This window comes from Protopterus annectens, chromosome 1.part0, assembly GCF_019279795.1.
Source record: "Protopterus annectens isolate FY-2018-M chromosome 1.part0, PAN1.0, whole genome shotgun sequence".
In the NCBI taxonomy this organism is placed as follows: Eukaryota; Metazoa; Chordata; order Ceratodontiformes; family Protopteridae; genus Protopterus; species Protopterus annectens.
This window is the reverse complement of record NC_056725.1, coordinates 590,867,346-590,890,722: the sequence shown is the minus strand read 5'-3', so window position 1 is coordinate 590,890,722 and position 23,377 is coordinate 590,867,346. Positions and strand designations below refer to the sequence as shown.

General features: G+C 40.2%; 1 protein-coding gene across 1 annotated transcript in view; it reads right to left on the bottom strand.

The window, feature by feature from the left end:
- Positions 1–23,377, bottom strand: part of IARS2 (isoleucyl-tRNA synthetase 2, mitochondrial) — a 1,410,425-nt gene that overhangs the window by 648,099 nt on the left and 738,949 nt on the right. Inside the window, exon 14 of the mRNA XM_044061644.1 lies at positions 22,737–22,830. Within this exon, the coding sequence (XP_043917579.1) occupies positions 22,737–22,830 (94 nt within the window). The remainder of the gene's footprint in view (positions 1–22,736; positions 22,831–23,377) is intronic.

Below are 23,377 nucleotides of genomic sequence, written 5' to 3'. Positions count from 1 at the left end.
ATTAAAACAAGAAGAATGCTTCATGCTCACCAAATGATCTATAAAAATCAATGCATACCAAGATTATATATTCCCCGTTCTGAAGGAGGGATGGGCCTCCTTGAAATTCATTACATGCACAGATCTGCAGTTGTGGGATGCCACACATATCTGCTGACCTCATGAGACCCAAACATAGTGAAAGTTTCCAAACATGAGGAGAATAAATCTAAGATGTCTTCCCTGCTTAATCTAGCAGAAGCATATTGGTGTCATGCAGGAATGGAAATCAAACTAGAAGTAGATAAAAATCAGGCAGCAACAGAATGCGCCAAAAAACAAAAGAAAGATCATAAGGTTAAGGATCAGATGAAAAGGCAAGAAATTTGGAAAATGCATAAATATAGTTTCAAGTATAGAAAACTTCTGAAAGAACTTCATGTTGATCAGGAGCAAACGCAGAAATGGTTAAGGAGAGGTGAATTCAAACAAGAGATGAAAGGTTAATATTGGCGGCTCAAAATAGTGGTCTACGTACACGCTGGTTTACAAAGTCCATTGAACATGTGGGAGAAAGACAAATGTAGGTTCTGTAAAACTGAACTGGAAACAGTCTCACACCTCGTTGCTGGTTGTGACATACTAATGGCAGAAGGACTCTATACTGAAAGGGAGAATAATGTGGTGAGACTGTTGCATTGGAGATTGTGTAAACATTATAGTTTTGAAGTGGCTGAAAAGCACTGGAAACATGAGCCACAAAGCATCATAGAAAATTATGAAGTCTGCATCACATGGGATCATCCATTACCAACAATTCAAAAGATAGATGCTAGAAAACTGGATGTAGTGGTCCAGGAAAAGAAGACGACAATAGCATGGGTCATTGAAATTGCCATACCCAGTGACTACAGTGTCCTGCTCAGAGAGAGAGACAAAGTTATAAAAATATCAGGATCTGCAAGCAGAAACGAGAGCAATGTGGAAGAAAGATACCCAAATAGTTCCAATAGTAGTAGGATTAACTGGTCTTATAAAAAAAAAAAAAAAAAAAAAAAAAAAAAGAGTCTAAAATCTTATTTAGATAAGCTACCAGTTTACCTTTATAAAAGCGATACACAGTCGAGCGAACAGCAAGTGTTCGAAAGGCTGTTTGCAAATTTTGCAAACGCCAAAAGAAAAAAGGTTCGAATGTGCAATGAGCGAATGCACAGCGACATTCGCTCATTGCATATTCGACATTGTGGGGCGGATTGCACTATAGTGGGGATCGGGAAATGGTTCCTTTCCCCACTGTAGTGCGATCTTTGAGTTAGAATAATAAAGTAGGGGGGTGTGGGGGGCGCAGGGGGACTTGCCCCCCTGTTTTACACTTTGTTTTTTTTTGTTCAACATTAAAGTTCGAAAAAAAGTGAATCTGCTTTTCGATTTGCTGTTTTTCGAACATTAAGGACTGTCGACGTTTTCACTTTCTTGGTTTTGAGTTACTCATATGAGCACTCGAACTACTGTGATTCGAGTTTATGAAGGTAAACCAAGCTACCACTACATGTAACTCCATACAAACTCAGGAGTCATTACTGGGCACATTGCGGGTTCAGCAAAGAGCACTTTTGGCTGATATCAAAGAGTGAAACAATACTAATTTCATGAACTTTAATCGTACTTTGACTAAGGAATGGGGTCCATTCTCATCATGGTATTAGAATCCCAAGAAATTAAAAAAGGGAGAGACCATTGCGTTAGTAAAAGCCACTGTAGGAGTCTCATGTGTAGTCTTGTCAGTGAACTATTGTTATCGATGCTGACATTGACCCTAGTAGTTAGAGGATTGCCCAAGCCACAGCTTTGTCCTGACAGAGTATCACTCGGAGTTGAAATCGGAGTCTTTCCAGTTTGTGGAGTGGGAGGGAGACTAGGCAAGACTGAGTGTCGAAACTGGCTCCTATAAACTCCAATCTCTGAGAAGGAGTCAAGTTGCATTTGTCCTTGTTTACTGTTATCTCTAAGTGTTCCAGTAGTTGTAGGGTGTAATGAGTGGATGAGACCAGTAGATGCTTGGTTGGGGCGGTGAGGAGCCAATCGTCTAAGCATGGAAATACCCAAAATCCTTGCTGTCTCAAGTGAGCTGTTACCACTGCCATGCATTTGGTAAACACTCTGGAGGCAGTAAAGAGACCAAAGTCAACACTCAGAATTGGTAGTGAATGGCTCCCAGCTGAAAGCGGAGGAATCCTCTGGAGTGTTTGTCCATTTTTATGTGGTAATATGCGTCCTGAAGATCTATCAAGCACATCCAATTGTCTTTCTCCAGAAAAGGAAGTATAGACTGAACCAAGACCATCCGGAATTTTGTTTGTTTGACAAATTTGTTTAGGATGCTGAGGTCCAGAATTGGCCTCCAGTCCCCTGTCTTTTGGCACTAAAAAGAATCTTGAGTGGAATTCAGATCCTATCTGGTCTGGTGGGACTGTTTTGAAGCAGCCTTTGGGTTTCTTGAGCTGCTACTTCCCTTTGACTGGGTGGAACATTGGGAATATGCATTAGCTGACTTGGGTAAAGGTCAAAAGGGATGTGGTAACCTCTGGAAATTATCATCTGCACCCAAAGATTTGTGGTTATCATTTGTCAGGCAATGTGTTGCAGAAAAAATTGTCCCCCGACTGCTTCCAGAGGAAAGCAATCTGGCCACTTTTCAGGAGCGATGATAGGGTTGTCCTGATTACGTGGACCCCCTCTGCCTCTGAAGGGGCATCTTCTGGTTGGGTTCTCCCCTCTGCCCTGGGTGGACTCACCATGTTTGTCACGGAAAGGACCCTGGAATTTCTTGTACCACATTTTTCCACTCCTCTGATTTCTAGAATAGGATCATTGGGGGATGGAAAACATATGCCAACAGCAGACAAGGTCTTACTGTCCTTTTCACACATGGCTAAAGTGTCTTTTACCTTATGGCCAAAAAGAGAAGGGGCCTCTACGGGGGCATTCAGGAAGGAAGACTTAAAGGGATCTGCAAAATCACATAAGTGCATCCAGGTGTGATGTCTCATGACAATGCCTGCACCTGCTGCTGCAGCTGCCCCTTCAGTAGAATGAGAAATCAACCGCATGGAGGAGTTAGAGATAGATTCCAGGGTGGCAAGCTGTGAGGCATTGTTGTCATGTACCCCATCAGGAACTGCTCTTGCAAGGGTTTCTGAGAGTTCTGAGATTAGATGTCTCTGAAGCCCGGTGAAGTGTGCCAGATAGTTCAGGGACCGAATGGCAAAGGTCGCTGAAGAGCACACCAGCTTTCCAAGTCTGTTTATCAGCACAGACTCCCTGTTAGGGGGTGGACAGTAGACCTCTCCTCAGCTAGCTCTTTTTTAGTGGCCACCATCACAACCATAGCATCTACTGGCAGGCCCTTAGACCAGTGTGGACTGTCCTCAGGAGGAGAAAGAATTTTGTCTGGTCTCTGGGAATAGGTTCAATGGTATCCGGATTCTTCCATGCGAGCTGCAGTACGAGCCAAACCAGGTCATCTGCAGGCAGGGCACCCAGGAAGTAGAGGGCCAGGCATGGAAAGCTTGCAAGAATATGGACTCCTCCGAGGAAGGGGTGGTGGACTTCCAGGCCCCTCACTGCTTCAGGATCTCCAGTATGCCTCCAAATGAGACATCTTCAGTGGGCAACTGTGGGGACCCTTCCCCTTCATCATAGTCTGTATCTTCAGTGAGGGATTCTTCAGGGGAATCCAAGTGCTTCCCTTTTGCACAATCTCTTGCGAGGTACCTCTTCAGCGGGAACATCTGAGGAAGGATGTCTTGAGGTTCCCATTCCCAGTGTCCTTGAGTAGTGGGTTGTGTCAACTGTGGCTCAGAGGAAAGGTATATAGGGGTCTCTGGCGCCGAAGGTACCGGCTAGGAGCCTGCCAAAGCAAGTGCCCTCTCCATCACCTGGAAAGCAGGTCCGCCCAAAGACAGATGGGAGCCCAGAACACAGAAAAACAACCCACACCCAGGAAAGGAGGCATAAGATAACCCAGTTCCACGAAAGCAACCAGAACTGTAGTAGACGGCGCTGAGAAAAAACAGGCGGCACAATAGGGATCATGGTGCTGACAGACCAGTGTTGATCCTGAGCATGGCCCAGCTCCGAATGTGTTGAATGCCAAAGAATAGGGAGTCATGGTAAGGTCTACTAATAGAGCCAAGGAAGCTGGAAACCAGGGTTGGCGTCTGTGTCGAAGGCTCCGATACCTCCAGGGAGGTTGAAGGAGGAAAGTATGTAGGAGTCTGTGGAGAAAAATCCTCGGCTCCAGGTGGGAGGGAGCATTTCGAGGGTGTTGGGTTGGAAAACCTCTGGCCACCAGGAGCTGATCCACAAGCCTTACTAAATCCAGTTCCAAAGGCTATTGGAGGAGTGGGTGGATATCCCCGAAGGGGAATCAGGGCACTCTAGGAAGGGGCTACATTGTTGACCACGAAACGGATCCACCAAAGGGGAAAATCGGGTCAGAGGGGTTATTTCACCTTTTGGCACCGAGATTGAAGGACCAGCATAATGTACGGGGGGGGGGGGGGGGAGTGACCGGTGTTGGCATGACTATTTTTGGTGTTGAAAGGGAAGTTGGTAATGTTGCCACAGTCGGTGTTGAAGTCAGAATTTGAGGACCAGCTGCCGAGGGTGGTACCGTAGTCAGCTGCTGAGGTGTCGAAACTGAAGCTGGCACCATGGAGGGGGTTTGAGACCCCGGTGCCGAGGATGTTGGTGTCAGTTTAGAAATTTTTGCCTTTGGATCTGAAGATTTTGACTCACTAGTGTGAGGAGAAGAGGGTAACAATTTGCTCCTCTTTTTGTGTTCTTTCTTTGGAGGGGATGAGGCCTCCACCTCAGAAATAGCCTCCGTAAACAGTGATTTAAGAAGGCCTTTGAGCATAAGTTTATTTTTTCGTTCCACCAACATGTGGGAGCTAAAGGCTTTACAAATGTCACAGGAGGTTTTACTGAAAGGTGTGACAATAAACACAGGATGTATGGCTTATCAATATTAGGCATTTTTCTGTCACATTTTTCACAGCCCTTAAACCCCGCAAAAGATAAAATGCAGAAACACACACTCAATCACACAGGAAAAAGAAAGGAATTAGTTTTTTTTTTTTTTTAATACAGTAAAAGAGGAAAGAAAAGGAGGGGGATACCACCAATGCAAGTGGGAATTACCTCAGAGGTAAGGGAAGGCCTGTACCAGCAATGGTACAAAGAGTACCAAACTTGGTAAAAAGGAAGGAAAGAGAGAGAGAGGGACACTCACATAAATAGTCAAAAGGTATGCGACTAACAGTAGGTGACTAGGTATTCGCAAAGAAGAGAGAAAAAACTCTAATAGACAAAAAATTAAAATTTATAATTGACTTAGCTGAGAGCTGGCCTGACATGTCTTTATTCAGTACATGACAAACGAGATTTGGGGTTATATAGAGAGAAAGGCACTGTGGGTAAGACGTAGCTTAAGAGTGTTTTGGCTGGTACGATCTTGTTATAAAGGCCGACTCTTTCTGAGGATGGAACCAACACCCATCAGTAAGGAATGAATGAAGATTAACAACATCAGATATATTGCTAAACAGTAGTATTACCTGCATCTGAAAACAGGTAGAACTTATTCTTTAAAAACATATGCGGACTGTAAGAGTAAAAAGGTGATATATATATATATATATATATATATATATATATAGATAGCTTGTTGCCAATATTGTGACTCATTTTAAGTTGGCAAAACCAATTGTCAATTTAAGGAGAGAATATCTAAACATATTAGCGACAGTAAGAATCCACTATATAAACATATTTTGGCTAATACTTCTCATTTTTTCTCCTTTATGGTGTTACAAGCTGTAAAGGAAAACCTGAGGTGAGGTGACATAATTATTTACGGAGCAAGCAGAGATGAAATGGATTTGCGATCTGCAAACAGACACGCCCCCAGGCTTGAATATGGGTATTCCTTTAAAACCAGCTTTTTGAGGGTGCTGTCTCAGATTAACTGATTGGCTGACTATGTTTTTTTAAAAGCATCTACTGTTTTAGAGTTTTTAAATCTGAAGAAGGACATGGTAGATGTCTGAAAGCGCTTATCTTTTAATATTATTTTATACATTATTAAAGTTTTTTAATTGCAGTCCTGGTATTGATACTGTTTTTTTGATTACACACACACACACACACACATATTACACAAACACACACACAAATATATATATATATATATATATATATATATGTGTGTGTGCGTGTGTGTGGGGGGGTGTTTACTTTCCTACTGTAGTCAGTTTCTCTTGCAGTCTACTAGGTTATTTCTGTAAAAGGGTCCTATTGGCTCAACCCACTTTCCTCTTAAAATAACGCAAAATAAAATAAATGTACAATACACAACTCTTCCAGAGTTAGATAATTAAACAAAACACCAAAGGTGAGAAAATAGAAGTTTGCAAAACCAAGAAGAATGACAAAACAGGATAGAAAGGTAAATAAAGTAAGTTGAAATAAAATAAAACAGTAATTACTGGTGCAAGTAACTAGCTGAACCACCAAGGAACTCTTCTCCAAAGCTATAAATTAACAACTCTGAGCAGTAAGAAATTATTTTGTCTATAAACACTGTTATGCAACTTAACAGTTCTGATTAGTAAGGAAAACCTGATTTTGGTTGCCTCCTATCTACTCTGTTAATCTGGTGTGTCAAAACAATTAGAGAGCTTCATATATAAGAGGAGAACAAGCAGGCCTTAGAAGGTAGGAGGAAAGGCCTGTTAATGAAAACAGGAAAAAGAGAATGTTCTGCAATCTGAAAACATGCATAGTATAAAGAAATACTGTGCAAATGACTGATGAATTTAAACACAAGTGAGCTCTACGATGAAAGCATGCAACATAATTAGAAAGGATTACAATTTGCTACTTTAAAATACTAACTCTGCCAAAATTAAAACTATAGAGGAAAAAGACAAAGTGAACCAAAGGAGGTCAGTTTACTCCTAATAAAACAAGAATGGTCAAAAAGACAAATATCAAGGTAAAAAAAGGACAGAGAAATGAAAAAGTTAAGATCATCACAAGATGAAGGGGAAAAAACAAGATGTTTATGGCACAGGGGGGTAAGGCCATGACTCCGATGCGGGCAACATAAGTTAGAATAGCAGCTTGGATGCCTGTAAGATCTAAATATCCAAAGAAACAACAGTACAAAACAAAAAATGGAGCACTCAGTGCATAGCTTCACACAATTTATTAAACAATGAAATAACTGCTTTTGTCTGTATATCCACATACTTCAGAGCTAATGAAACAATCAATGCGCAGTATTAATCAAATGAGAAGCATGTCTAATCCACTGATAACTGGAGATCAAAGAGAATATAGTTCCAATGAAACTTTAATTTGTAGAACACTAATTGTGATACAGTGGAACGTAAGCCACAATCAATAAGTATGAACAAACATAAAAAAAGAGTAAAAGACAACGCAGTATACTGATGGCTGGAAATGGCAGAACAATTTGTGACAAGGTACTACATGGGTCTCTCTTTCTGGGGAGGGATGAGCATCAGAATTTCAAATGGTATTCCTTAGGATAGTAAAGAAGGACGTGGCACTGCTGCTAAAGAACCAAAACATGTAATCTTTTAAAATATGCTAGATGCAACTACATCAAACAGCAATGACTGCTCTTGATGCTCTGCAGGGACAAGTCTCAGAAACGCATTAACAGAATCTGCTACTGAGAGAGCAACCTTTGAATTACTGTTCTCCAACAGGGAGAGAGGAAGAATCTTACATCAGGATGACACTTGGAAAATAACAGATAAATGAGCACTCACCACATGGCTCTCTGCAGTGAGTAATGGGAGGGATTTCCTGCAATGAAGACCTTCTCTAAGCACAAAATTCTTGCATTCTCTGGCTGCCATGCTGAGAAGTGTACATGCCTGCTGCTGACATACCATGATGTTATGTGATGAAACTTTCATGTTTGACTTTTACATGGTTTGCTCATCCTCATCACCCCTTGGTGGTAGTTCAGTCTCCATGCAACCGAGTGCACACACCTTAAAAGGCAGAAATAAACATACAACATACATTTTCAACCCTGTTTTATCCATTTCAGAGTCACAGAGACCCCAAAGCCTATCACTGTAAGAAATGATTGTAAAAAAAGAAAATACTCCTGGATGGTACACCAGTTCATCACACTCATGGGCTATTTGTACACAACACCTACAGGTATTTGTACATAAACCTACAGGCAATCTGAAGACCGTTACCTCATCCATTCACTTTTGTTTGGATATGTCCACAACTCTTAGCAAAACTCCAATGGACTCGGGAAAATGTGAAGAGAACTACATAAAATCATGAATTTTCTAGATGTCTGACTACATAAAACTGAAAAGGTTATCTAGACATGGGGAGGGGGCAAGAAGGTAAATAACAAGTACCTACCTTCCAAAGACATGCGTGTGGAGCATTTCTTCCCGGGCCTCTGCTGAAAATGGGCTATGTGCCAGTCGGACTTTCCCGGTAAACAAATGTTAAATAAAAATAAATAAATAAATAAATAAATACCTACCGCACAGGACCCTTTTTCAGGTCAGCCAAGAAAGAGAAACAACATACTGTGTGCTATATTGTTCTTTGAGGGACTGCCTTCAGTTGGTAATGAATCAGAATATTTCCAAGTAACACCAAGAGCCACCACAAGCTGACAGGAGCCAGAATGTTCAAAAATGTAAGGGTTTACTAGACCAAGTCCTGAAGCAGTAAGTAACCAAGGGAAACTCAACTGCCTGAACCATATTCCAAGCAACAGTGCACTATCAAGTCGCAAAGTGATGCTCAAGTAAGCACAACACAAATGTTCACAACAGACATAGTCTTGAAACAGGTACTAGATGCTGTGCCCACTATGGAGTGACTTTTGACGATATTAGTTAAACAACTAGCTCAAAGAAAAGAAAAAAAATGCAACTAATAATCCATCTAGAATGGGTTTTCTTAGCTACAAGTCAGATTTTCTTTAGCTATACTTAGGGAGACAAAAAGCTGGTCCATCTTCCTGAATTGCTGTGATCTTTTCAGGAAGAAAGACAAACTGACCTGCTCATTTAAGACAGAAGAGACTCTCTCCCCCTGCATTCTGCCCTAGAGAAGAAAATAAGTGGTCTAGGGAAAGGACTGAGACCAAATTTGGGAGGAAATGCGAGTTAGTGCTTAAGGACAACTGGTGAAAACCCAATGTTTCCTACACATCACAGTCTGAAGCTTCAAGATTCTGCACAAAGAGTTAACAGCCACTACGAAAAGCACCAAGAAATGAGTGTTAGGACGACCAAATCAAGCCTGTGCTGGGCCACAGCACTGCCAACATAAAAAGTAGCAGTGGATGGAGATGATGGAGACCTGCATTTAGAACGTGGAAAAATAAACACCCGGGTCAAACAAGTGCTAAACGTGGGTAGAAATCATCTGCAAACTCAGTGCTTGAGGAACAGAGGCTGTTTTTAAGCCAGGGAACACTGATGGTAAACTCTTCTACTTTACAGGATATATCCATTGAGAAGGTGGTTTTCTGATGGCTTTATAATTATACCATTAAGCCTAACAAGATCACAGGATTTTCAGGTGCAGCCAAGCCCAAAGGTGGAGCTGTTTATCACTCCCAGGAACAAAAGCCTCAAACTGCACCTTTCTCTGACAGTGATGAGGATGAGCATGAACAAAACAGTTACTAATTTATTTATTTACCCTTTGTTAACCATGTTGGTCCAACAAAGCTACTGGCCTCTTTTCAGGGGAGAACTGTAGTGTCCAGTGCTTCTAGGAAACTAACCGTACTCTTCACTGTTGTGAGTGGGACCCATTTTGGACAAGCACTTCCTGTTTCCATTCCAGGTGCAAAGGTGGCCTGGAGAAACAGGGAGGCAGATGGAGAGAGAAGGAGATGATGGAGTGAAGAATGAAATAAAGGAAAAAGCAAATATTGAGACTGAAAAATGTGTGAGGAAATATTTCAAAGAAACCTGTTTGATGGAGATGAGTCAGCAAATAATGGATGTATAATTACAACCCTTCAGACAGGAGGGTTGAGGGATGATTTACATAAAGAAATAACAGTGCAGAGTGAGACAGAAAATGAAGGAGATGTTTCCTGGGGAGAACATTATCGAGAAAATACAAAAGGAGAATGCAGACACAAACCTAAAAAACAGGTGCGAGACGGAAAAGAAAATGTATGCAGACAAAATAAAACACGGCAAACGTGCAGTAGCAGAAAATAAGGCAGAAGAAAATGAAAAACTGAAGTACGTGGTAAGGATTCAAAGTAAAGAAAACAAAGAAATTGACAGGTATGAAGTGTGGAACAATTTGATAGCTCACTTGGGTATAAGCACACAGTAGGAAAGTGCATTTATTCTTGTTAAGAAAAACATATTTTGTAACATTATATTTGAGACTATTTTTTCAATGGAATTTTTTCTTGGACAATATACAAAAAATAACAACTTTATCCCGTGGAATCTTTATGTGATAAAAGCATTTAACGGAGAGAAAAAAAGAAGATTCAAGTACAATTTTGAACAGAGGTAGAGACAGAGACTTTGAAAGGACATTTGAAAGCTTTATGCAAAGAAGTACTGAACACTGCAAACATTTATGACAAAAGGCATTTGTAGAATGGTGGCTGGGTAATATTGTATTAAATATAGAAAAAGAAAAAAATATACATATGCCAAGCATGATAAATGTGGAGGGGAATAGGTGTGTTTTAAAATACTGGGGACAACCCAAAATATGGTTTTTTTTTGTGGAAAAGAAGGACATTTCATAAGTTAACTGCAACAAAAGAAAATGTACTTGTGGGGAAAAGGGACATGACGCAAAAAATATGAATGGAAATGTTATAAATGTAACAAAATTGGACATTTACGGATGAATTGCAAAAATGAAAATAAGAGTAAGGAAAAAGAAAAAGATGAAAAATGAACAAAGAAAAGAAATTTTAGTAGTAGTAGAAACCAGAAGAAAATTAGATGAGAAAAAATAATAAAGAGGACACAGAAGAATATTCTGAAATAAGGGATGAAGAATACAAATTGAGACAGTAAAAGGGGAAAAAAGAATTGTATTGATAAAAGGGTAAAAGACTGAAAAAGAAAATTTAAATGGATAAGCACAAAAGATAAAAAGAAAGGAAATGGATGAAAAAACATATACAGCTAAAGAATGGGGCTTGATATAGCGATTAATGTGTTTGACTCATAGACACAAAGTACAGTGTTTGATTCTCACCTTTGGGAAGGAAATTGGTTAGGCTTAGAATGGCCTACTAAGAAAGCTAGCCTACTAATTAGCTATGAACTTATGAAACCATAAATCTACGGAAAAGGACACAAGATTTTTAACAAATGAAGAAAGATTACAAAGAGAAAGGACACAAAACCTTTAACAAATGAAGAAAGATTACAAAGAGAAACTAGGGGGGAAGAAAAATAATCTGGAATTTGGGAAATGAGAGATCTTCTGGAATAGCTGTATTCTGTACACATACAGTAAAGATATTAGATGCAACTTTAGCAAAAATGGGAAAATTAACCATTGTAGATTTAAAATGGAAAGAAAAGTATATAGAGTTAGAACATTATATGCTTATACTATTTGTAAAGAAAGGAAAAACATTTCATCAGATTTTAGACCTTGTAGTGTTAAATATGAATATTATAATAACAGGAGATTTTAATTATGATTTAAGAGTTAAACATAAAAAGAAAGGAAATGATACAAGAAAAATGTTAGACGTTATAAGATGTGGCAAGTTTAAAATCTGGGACAAATTCATGGACTTGCAAAAGGGGCATGCATATAACTGTAAGATTATTCTATAGTATCAGAAGGTTTAGTTATAGGAGGAGGGGAGGAAGCTGAAACAGGATTTTCTGATCATTTTGCAATATGGCTAGAAATAAAGGAAAATAAGGAATACATAAAAATAGGCAAAGGAATAAAAACGATAAATGACAAAGCATGGAATGTAGAAGGAAACAGATAAGTAATATAGTTATGGAAAGAACATATTACTATGAGAACATTTTATAAAAAATTGGTCTGAATGGTGGATGATATTTAAGGAAAAATATAAAAAATGTTTTTACAATGGCAATATGATATAAGAAAACTAGAGAAAGAAAAATCTAAAAAAAACGTGCAATGATGCATTGGAAGATTTGGAACGTAATTACAGAAAGTACTTTGAAAAATAAAAAGATTTATATGAAAGAAATCAAGGAAAAAATACAAGAACTGTTGCATATGCAAATATATTTTTTACAAGGAAAAAGAAAAGTAGTACTGAGTTACTTAAGTAGATTAGTAAAGGAAAATGGTAGTATAATGAAAGAAATAAAAAATGTAAAAGAAATGGAAGGAACTCAGGAAAAAAAAATTATGAATAGTGTAGTACAATATGCACAAGAACTGTTGAAAGAAAAAAGGAAGGTATTGAAGAAATCATGGAAAGTAAAAAAAAGTTAACAGAAAAAGATAATAAAGAGTTGGAAAAGGAGATTTTTTTAAATGAGCTAGATAAAGTATTAGGACAATTACATCTAAATTCGCCTGCAGGCCCAGAAGGTATAGGGTATGAAATGTACAAAAATTTAAGGGACTGGCAAAAAAATGTTTTTAAAGATTTTGAATAAATGATTAAATGAAGGTTTTTATGTACAAGAATTATCTAGTGAAAAACTTAAATTCATATGGAAGAAAGAAGACTGACGACAATTAAAAAACTGGAGACTGACAATGTTGAATAATGATGACCTTTATGAAAATAATAGAAAGTACTGAGTATAGTAACAGAGAGAAAATAACTAAAATTGGGATCTTTAGAAAAGAGTAGGGGCAGATTACATAGAAAAAAATGGGAATTGTGGAAACAATACATATAGGGGAGGAATGAGGTTTAAAAGAAGGCAGGATTTGAAAGAGCTATGTAATGTCTGACTAACAATGACTGGGTAGATTATAAGTGATGTATAATGTTTGCAAGTAAAATTATATCAGTATGTTTTGTGATGTACAAAGCTTGAAACTAAGATTATGTCAATATGATTTGGTTTCATTTCTATAAATGTGTGATTGCCTAATTCATAAGTGATAACTTAATAAAGATGCTTCTTGTTTAAAAGAGAGATTTAAAACTAAAATGGAAAATATTATGGACAATAGCATATATAGTATAAAGGGGAAGGGTTATCAAGAATTATTATTGATAGAGAAATTGTGGATGATGTTATAAACAGAAAAGAAGCAGCAAAAATCATGATAGGAGACCTTAATAAGGCATTTGACACAATAGGACATGAAATCTTATGGGTAATAATGAAAGAATATAATATATGTGAGACAGTTAGGAAATTGTGTTTGTCAGCACACACCAATAATAAAGTACAAATACTTGTAAATGGCGGGTTAAGCCAAAAGGTTAATATGAAATGTGATGTAAGACAAGGATGTCCAATGAGCTGTATACTCTTTTCATTATTTATGAATATGATGGTATGTGATATAAATTAAAAATGAAGGAGGCAGGATATATAACACCTGAAGGGTTAAGAATTCCAGTTCTTTTAACATATACAAATGACATTACAATAACTGCAAAAAACAAAATTGTATAAAAAGAAGTAATAATTTACACAAATGAGTATCTAGAGATGATAGGAATAAAGAGAAAAGTAAAAGTTTAGGTGATGTAATTATAGATTGGGGGGTATACACTTTACAATGAATGAAATTTCTGCGTCAGGTATAAAATTTGGGAATAAAGATGTTAAGTAGAATTCAGTGGGAAAAATCAACAGAAGAAATGAAAGAAACCTGTGTTTTCTGAAGAAAGTGCAGTTGTGTACCTACCATAAATGTAGATGTTCGAGTGTATTCACTGTTGCAGTCATTACTCTTGGGTTATCCTGCTGGTAGGCTACCCGTAGTCGGCCAGAATTCCAAAGTCTAGGTCCGGCGTCAGTTGCTGTTGCCTCCTCCCTGACGTCAGTGCGCCAGGGGTATAATAGATGCAGCCAACGCCATTTTCTTCAGTTTTTCTTGCTCCAGATGTCAGGTGCCCCCAAATTGGTAGGCTGAAAAAATATGCCAATAAGTATGCAGGCACAAAAAAAACATTTCCTTCATCTACATGCAAATACACCCCATAGGTTGTATAGAATAGAGAAGTACAGATAAGTCCCAGCAAAGAAAAGGGGGATGATGGATGGTTAACCTGGACTGCAACAGTGAATACACTCGAACATCTACATTTATGGTAGGTACACAACTGTACTATGTTCATCTTGTTTCACTGTTGCAGTCATTACTCTTGGGTTGAATCCCAAATCTGAGGATGGGTGGCTGGGCTAAATAGGATTAGGAGAGGCTATGAGGCCCTGCAGAACTGCAGTGGCAAAGCCTGCTCTGGATTTAGAGTAAAGAGGTAAGTGGTAGTGCTTTGTGAAAGTGTGCACTGAACTCCAAGTTGCAGCCTCTAAGATGTCTTTGGTTGGTACTCCTCTGAGGAAGACTGCTAAAGTGGCTTCTGCTCTGGTAGAATGAGGCCTAATGCCCTTAGGCACTGATTTGCCATGCTGAAAAAAGCAGAAACGGATGCAATGGCCTATCCATTTAGAAATAGTCTGTTTTGAGATAGCCTTTCCTTGTGATCCTGTAGCATATGACACTAAATGTTGCTCAGTCTTTCTGAAAGCTTTAGTTCTGTCCAAGTAGAAGCGTAACTGCCTGTGTATGTCCAAAGAATGCAGAATTTTTTCACCCTTGTTCTGTGGATTTGGATAAAAGGTAGGCAAGTGAATGGTTTGATTGAGGGCCACACTGGACACCACCTTAGGCATAAATGTTGGGTTTGTCCTCACAGAAACCCTGTCTGGATGAAAAATGATAAAACGTTCCACAGCCATGAGTGCTTGTAACTCCGAGACTCGTCTTGCAGAGGTTATTGCTAGGAGCAGAGCTGTTTTCCAGGATAAGAATTTTATATCCGCTGTTGAGGCTGGCTCAAAAGGAGGCAGTGTGAGTTTTTCCAAAACATAATTGAGGTCCCATGCCGGAATTGGTGCTCTCTTTGGAGGCCTAATGTTTTTGGCCCCCCTGAGGTACTGCCTTATTAGAGGATGGGAAAAGATAGGTGGTTCCATATTGTAATGGGCTGAAATGGCAGTGGCATGAATCTTAATTGATGAGAAAGAAAGGCCTTTGTTCAGCATCTCGGTTAGGTATTGTAAAATCTGAGGGATATTTGGTACACACATGTCAATGCCTTGTTCCTGGTTCCAAGCACAGAATCTCTTTCATTTTTCTGCATAACATTTTCTGGTACTGGGCCTCCTGGCCTCCAAGATAACATCCATAACAGCTTTTGAAAGAGGGGTGTTCTGAATGGCTACATTATCCGCCATGCTGCCAGATTTAAGGTCCTGGGTTGGCTGTGCAGGATCCGATTGTTTTGTTGGGTCAGTAAGTGAGAAGTCTGAGGCAATATCCATGCTGGACCTTGAGACAAGCTCTTTAGGATTGGGTACCAGTACTGGCGTGGCCAGTCTGGTGCGATCAGTATCATTTTTGGTTTCTCTTGTCTGACCTTTAGGAGTACTCTGGGAAGGAGAGGCAGTGGAGGAAAGGCATATACTGTTAGATTTTTCCAGCTGAAGGATAGGGCGTCCACTCTCCATGCTTGCTTGTTATAAATCCTTGTGCAAAATCTCTGCAATTGGCAGTTGTGAGGGGAGGCAAATAGATCTATGTCTGGGCATCGCCATTTCCTTGTTATCATGCTGAAGACTTGTGGATCCAGTTTCCATTTGTGGGGATCCATGAGGTTTCTGCTTAGTTCATCTGCCAGAGTATTTATTTTTCCTGGCAGGAATTGTGCTTGCAGGTGAACTTGATAAGTCAATGCTGTGTCCCATAAGGTCATTGCTTGTCTGCAGAGGGGGTAGGAATGTGTACCTCCCTGCTTGTTTATCTACCACATGACCGTAGTATTGTCTGTCTTTATCAGTAGCTGTCCTGGATGAAGTAGATCCTTGAAAGCTGTCAGGGCATTTTGAACAGCTAGCACCTCTTTTTGATTGATGTGAAGATGCATCTGGTTTGCAGGCCATGTGCCCTGAATACATTTTCCTGCCATATGGGCCCCCAGGCATAATCTGATGCATCCGTTGTCAGTGTCTGTCTGGCTGTGGGTAAACTGAATGGCAGACCCTTGTTGTGGTGACAGGCCTCTGCTCACCATCAAAACTCCTGTTGCAGGCAGGGAATGAGTGTAATTACTGTCTCCAGGCTGTGGCAATGCTGAGTCCAAACACTTTTTAGATACCATTGTAGTTTCCTCATATGCAGTCTGGCATCTGGAATTAGTAGAATGCAGGATGCCATGAAACCCAAGGCCTGCAGGATTTTCCTTGCAGATAAGTGGGTCTTTGTTGCCAATTTTTTGAAGTAAGAAGTCAGTTGTTTTTGTTTGTCTGGCGTGAGATAAGCCATCTGGGCAGTTGTATTTAAGCTTGCACCCAGGAATATTATCTCTTGAGAGGGCACTAGTTTTGATTTATTTTCGTTTACTGTGTACCCTAGGACAATTAGTAATCTTTTTACAAACGCCAGATGTTTTAGAAGATTGTCTTTGTTCTCTGCTTGAATTAGGCAGTCGTCCAAGTAGGGATATATTTGAATTCCTCTTTGTCTGCAAAACGCAATTACTGGTGCCAGGCATTTTGTGAAGACCCTGGGCGCAGTAGATAAGCCAAAGGGCAGTGCAAAGAATTGGTAGTGCAGTGAGCCAGCTATGAATCTGAGGTATCTTCTGCAAGACTGTTTGATTGGGACATGCAGGTATGCCTCTTTTAGGTTTAAAGTTATGAGCCAAGCCTTCTTGCCCAGCATGGGTAGTAGCTGCTGTAGAGTCAACATCTAGAATTTTGGAACTTCCAGAAACGTATTTAGTATAGACAGGTCCAGTATTGGTCTCCAGGTTTTGTCCTTTCTGGGCACTAAGAAAAGTCTGGAGTAAAATCCTTGCCCCTGCTCTTGTTGTGGTACTTGTTGAATGGCCCTCATTGTCCATGAGGGCTGTAATTTGTTTTTGTGCCTCTGCCCATTGATTGTGTGGCAGGTCTGGCATACCTTTTGACCTTGGTAGGGTGTGCAAATGGAACCTGTAGCCTTGGGATACTATGTTCAAGATCCATATGTCTTGGGTAACCATTTGCCAATTTGATGAAAAAAGTGCTAGTTTCCCCCTAAGGGGGCTGCCAAAAGAAAAGTGCTTGGATCTGGCAGAGGAAAGTCATTGGGACTGTTTCCTGTAAGGTTGTGGTTTCTCTTCTCCGCTTTTGGAGGTAGGAGCACCCCATTTGTTTAGGCATGTATGAGCCTTGGGGCTGAGATCTGCCTCTGGGACGCCTGTATCTGCCTCTTTGTGGTCTGTCTGACACTGGAAAGGACCAATTTTTTAGAAGGCCAGTTCCTGCTAAATCTGGGTGGCTGTACCTGTAAGAAATCCTTAACTGTCTGCATGGATTTTGCTTTATCCTCCATTTTTTTCAACACCTTTTCTGCTTTAGTACCAAACAAAGTATCGTGCTGTAATGGAGCATCTAACAATTTTGCTTTAACATGATCAGGCAGATTCTGTTCCTTTAACCAAGCATGCCTTCTAATAACAGAACCTGTAACAGCGGCCCTGCAAGAGGCCTCCAGTGAATCATAACCACATTGCAAAGTATGCTTTCCCACTTGTTCAGCTGCATGCAATAAATCCTGCATTTCCTTGTTCTCTGAAAATTCAGTATTTGTCAACAATTTCTGTTTAAGCAGTGACATTAAATACTGCTGATATTTAAGCATATGAAACTAACAATTTAAAGCCCTTACAGTCAAGGTAGCAGAAGTGTAAACTTTTTTCCCCCATCTGTCCAGAGCTCTAGAATCCCTATCAGAGGGGACAAGGTTTTTTGCAGTGGAAGCTTTGACCCCTTTGGGACCCTGAGATATAGTTTCTGGGTCAGCAGCGGAGTTTTTATATAGGAATTTATAAGAATCCGGGACCCTGTAGTATCTGTCTGGCTTAGCAGGTGCAGAGGGTAAAGAGACAGGGGACAGGCCGGACTCTGAAAATACATCTACAATGTCTGGAACAGGTGGAATAGCAAGGGGTCTGTGCTGAGGAAGTAGCAGAATGTCTCTGAGCCTTTTCTTAGATTCAGAATAATCTTGGCTCTCCCAGTGGAAATGCTCCCTCATGATATGCAGGGTTTCCCCAAAAGAATAATCCTCAGGAGGAGAGGCTGAAGGAATGGATTCTTCAGCATCAGAGTCCTCATAGGGAAGCATGGAATAATCCTGTTCAGAAGAGGAATCAGAGGAAATAGAAACCTGATCAGAAGAATCATATTCTGTCTCTTGCCTAGGCCTCTTATCAGGAGGGGGATGGGAACCCCTGATCAAAGTAATAAGGTCTTCGGCCATTTTGAGCATCTGATTTTTAGGCATGGAAGTCTGAGTAGGAGAATGCTGTACTTGTTTCTTTGTCTTTAGAGCTGCTTTAGTCTTTGAAGCTGAAGATGGCTTAACATATAGTTGTGTAGGTCTGAAGACACCCTCAGAAGCCGATGCCTGCTCAGCGGCTCCGGACCCATCTGAGGGAATGATTTCCGAGTGTCCAATACCTTGAGTATCCAGAGGCCCAGTCGGCTCCACGTGGGAGTCGGAAGCGGCCTGTGGCTCTGAGGTAGCGGGTGCCAGGGGCTGCGAAAGTGCCTCACTGAGAACTGGCGACCCGGCGACTGGCCTAACGGAGGCCTCGTCGTCGGTTTTGGACCTCGGATGCCTATCCTTTTCCTTGTCCTTGCATTTTTGTAAACTCCGGTCGTCGGCTGTTCCGACAGCATTATATAATTAAATCTTCGGCCAAAGTAATGAAATGCAAAATCGAACCGACGCTTAATAGTGCGTTGGTTAAATCTAGCACAAAACCGACAGCTAGCAACTTTGTGATCAGGGCCTAGGCAAAGAATACAGTAAGAGTGAAAATCCTTATGAGGTATTTGCTTCCCACAAGAAATACAATTGTTAACTTTTTCTGACATTGGTCTGGAGCAAGAAAAAAGTTTCCCCAACGGGATACTTAGCTTTAATGAAGACCTCGGTTCTGAAATTCGGATTTGAAAATCTCAGGAGTCGGCCGACCGGCACTTGCGAACTGCTTTTGCTTCAGGCACCGCGCGGCAAGAAAGACTGAAGAAAATGGCGTCGGCTGCATCTTTTATACCCAGGGTGCACTGATGTCAGGGAGGAGGCGACAGCAACTGACGCCGGACCTAGACTTTGGAATTCTGGCCGACTGCAGGTAGCCTGCCAGCAGGATAACCCAAGAGTAATGACTGCAACAGTGAAACACGATGAACATCATATAAATTATCATTCAGAAAAAAGGCTTATTTGATAAATTCAGTACTGATGGGAAAAATAACAAACTTAGCAAATGTATTTATGCTGCCAACAGTTTTTGAAAAGGAATTATTGCAGATAATTTATTTTCATTTATATAGGGTTCTAGATTAAACCCAGTAAAAAGAAGACTTTTGTAAGTAAATAAAAAGGAGGAGGTTAGGTTCGAATTAACCCAGTGGTATAAGTTGCTTCATTAAATTAGTACAAAGTGTTAAAGTGAATAAATGAAAAAGATGCGAAATTAATAGTAAAACTATATAAACATTAAGTATTATAAATTTTGGGTACGGTAAAAAAAGAAAAACAGTGTATAAATGAATAAATAAAATATTACCAAGAAAAAAACACTTTTGCGGAAAATAAAAACTGATGATATTAGAAAGAATGAAAAGTATGGTATAACATTGTACAGTAAAACCTCACTTAACCGGCACCCATGGGGATTGGTAGATGCCAGTTAAGTGCACGTGCCAGTTGCTTGAGATATGCTTTGTGATTTCTGATTGGCTCGTATAAGAGCCAATCAAAAATGGCAAAGTAGGGCCTCTTCTGTTCAATGTGGAACAGCAGGCTGACTATGAATGCCCACAGAGGAAGCTGTAGTTAACTGTCTTAATTATAGATACCTTCACCACAGAGTCATGGAAGTTGTGCAAGCATCTCCAGACCTGAACTAATAATGAAGAAAAAAAAAAGTGAACTTATACAGGTAGTTCAGGGCCCTAAAACTCAAAGTGGCAAATGACAGCATCTACTTACAGATGCTACCCAAAACTTTAGCTCTCAGAAGAACCTGCCATATCATGGATGGCTAGGTTGTCACTCTAGTACTAGGATGGGAATGGATTACAAAGAGCAGCAGTCTTCTTAAGAGTTCATAAACCAGAATTGAGTACTTTCAGGCCACAAAGATGGCATCCCTTAGCATAAGTTATACAGGGTGATGATCCAAAGTCACTCGATCTTCATGTTTGGGATAAAGACATGGGGATAACAAGACAAAGCGGGGACAAATGCATGAGCCACAGTCACTCCCCTTATGAATGGTAATATGGAGAACTATATAAAGAAGAGGACTCTGTTTATGATACCTCAGAGACAGGGACCTCATCCTCTCTGAATCCCCCTTCCCAAATAAATTCAGAGGTGAAAAGAGACACTTTTCTAAATATGGCTCAAGAGTGGGCAACCTGCACTCATCTGGTAACTCAGACAATACACCACTGGTAGGCAATGTGGTTTCTATGAAGGACCTTAGCACATGTCTGAAGAGGCTATAGGCCAAGTCAGCCTGTATAGGGCCATGCACTGGCATCAAATTATATTCCTTAAGGGCGGTTTTCTGCACCCAAGTGGCCATATCCCAATAGATGTCAAAACATTTTCTAGTATCTAATGCTGTGCAGATGACTGTGGGCCATTCACTCACAGGAAACATAGGCAGACTCTCAGCTCTTGTTTGTGAGGGTGTGTTACTGGGGGTGGGGAGAGAAGCTGTGCCAGGGTTCATCTTTACCACAATGCCATTACCAGGGGACTCACAAACCAATCCTGTACTGTCTGACTGTTGTCGTATCTAAACCCACTGGGTGAGGGCAGCATTGAAGCCCTAAAGACTCATTCCCAAAGACGGTTGCCAGGTGACCACCTTTCCTGTAACTAAGTTGCCAAATGATAAATCAAAAAAGACTGGTCCCCTCCCTACCCGAAGGAGAACTCACAAATGACAATAGGAGAGAGAGCCTAGCCTCACTGCTAACTCTCTACCTTTTGCCTGGATCAAGCATGAGATCACACAAAGAACCTGTGCTACCTGATCTCTGCAGTGCCTACCATTCACTACTAACATGCATCCTTTGGGAGGTGAGACAAGGCATGACCAGCTCTGTCTGTGACAAGCAAAATGAAAACACTAACACTTCTGGCACCCCTTAATATCAGTATGCCTTTCTAAGCAACACAAGCATCAATGGTGTGGATACCAGTTTGTGATCTGATGACCACTGGGACTATTTTTCAGGTCTTCATCTGTCATTCTTGACAACAATCACAGTGTTGCACATTCTGTGCTGGGTAAACTTGCATGCCAATCTTACCCCAGTCAATTCCAAAATTTCACTGGGGCCAGCGAGGAAAACTATAGGCATTCTTCTGGGGGAGAGTCATACTGTCCATATCACTGATGTGGGAGTTTTCTTATCTGACCTAAACAAAACCTCTCCCCCCTTGCTGACTTGGTGATAGGTCCCTAGGTGAGCATGCAATGGGAGACAGTGCAATGTATTGCCTCACCTATGAAGCAATTCAGCCAATCCGCCCACACAGCATCAGGACTAAACATCTCAAACCAGGACACCTTCATTATCTCCCACAGATGCCCACATCACCACTCACCCTCCTGGGATTTTAATTATTATCCCAACCTGCTGCTCCATCTGTCAGTCAACTGAGCTACTAATAGAACCCGGGTTACTTGGGCCACAGTCAGGGCTTCATGCCTATATGCTACTGGAGTGGCTCCAGCACAGGGGCTTTTACAAGCTCTTTACTTGTTGAACTTTATTGTGGTGTAGCTTAAGAAGAAAAGAAATTTCAATCACAGAAAAGGACATGCCCCCTTAGTACTGGCACATAATGCGAAGCATGTGTGATGGGAGGCAAACATGCTCTAAAAGCAAGGGAAATTGAAACTAAAAAATGTTGCCCTGAGAAAGTCCTCTGAATAAGAAATCACAGCCATTATCCACTGCAGACAGTACAACAAGGTAGTCACCTAGTTTAGTTCATAACCAAACTGTACAATCAAGCCTATGAAACATGAGGAATCTGGACTTCAGGGCAGGCAAGAGTTTTGAAAACTGGTACAATGTCTCTGAAAAAAGGTGGTGGTAAAGGAGTGTGTGTATAGTGGAAACGTCATCACAAAAGGAACAATCTGTAATGTGAAATAAATATATACATTAAAAATAAGGGGGAGTCATTAAATGAGAGGGAGAATCCTATACTTATGAAGCATAAAGAAATACATACAAGCAGAACATAAAAGCACTAACCATGTGTTGCTGTATATGAGCGTTCAAAACAAAAATTGTCAGCAATTCACACCTCAGCATCATCAAAAGGTTTCTCTCCAAACACAACAGTACAAATAATTTATGTACAAACACAAATGCATTACACACAATGTTTCCTACCTTCTAAGATTGAGGCCCATGATGTTCCACTATCAAACCAAATGTCTAAGACATCTTCTCCTTTTACAAAGTCTGACACAGCAGACCCACCATCCTGAGAATGAAAAGATATACATATGAAAAGTATCGGCTTATAACAAAAAAGCATAGAATATAAAACAATGAACCTACCATGTGTTTAAATTATAGTTGTTTACAGATATTTTTATGTAAAGATACACAAACATGCATCTATTGCAATTAATCTATCACAATGTTAACATTCAAAACAATGAAAAAAATATAAAACACAAAATATTAACGAGTGCTGTTACAGCTGAGAAGGCAATAGGCCCCTTCCCTGCAGCTGTGCAACCTCAAAGTTGCTATATAGAGGCAGTCTCCCCTGCAAAAATATTGGTTTTGGTTTTATATGCTGTCCTGGAGTATGCTGTTTTTGTTGATATTTTGAGTTTTAGATGTTTTGTGGTAAGTGCTGCGATATAACAATTTCAGTATTACACACACACAAACATATATATGTGTGTGTATATATATATATATATATATATATATATATATATATAAATATATATATATATCTATATCTATATACACATTTTGTGCCGCGGTGGTACAGCGGTAGCTTTGTTGCCTCACAG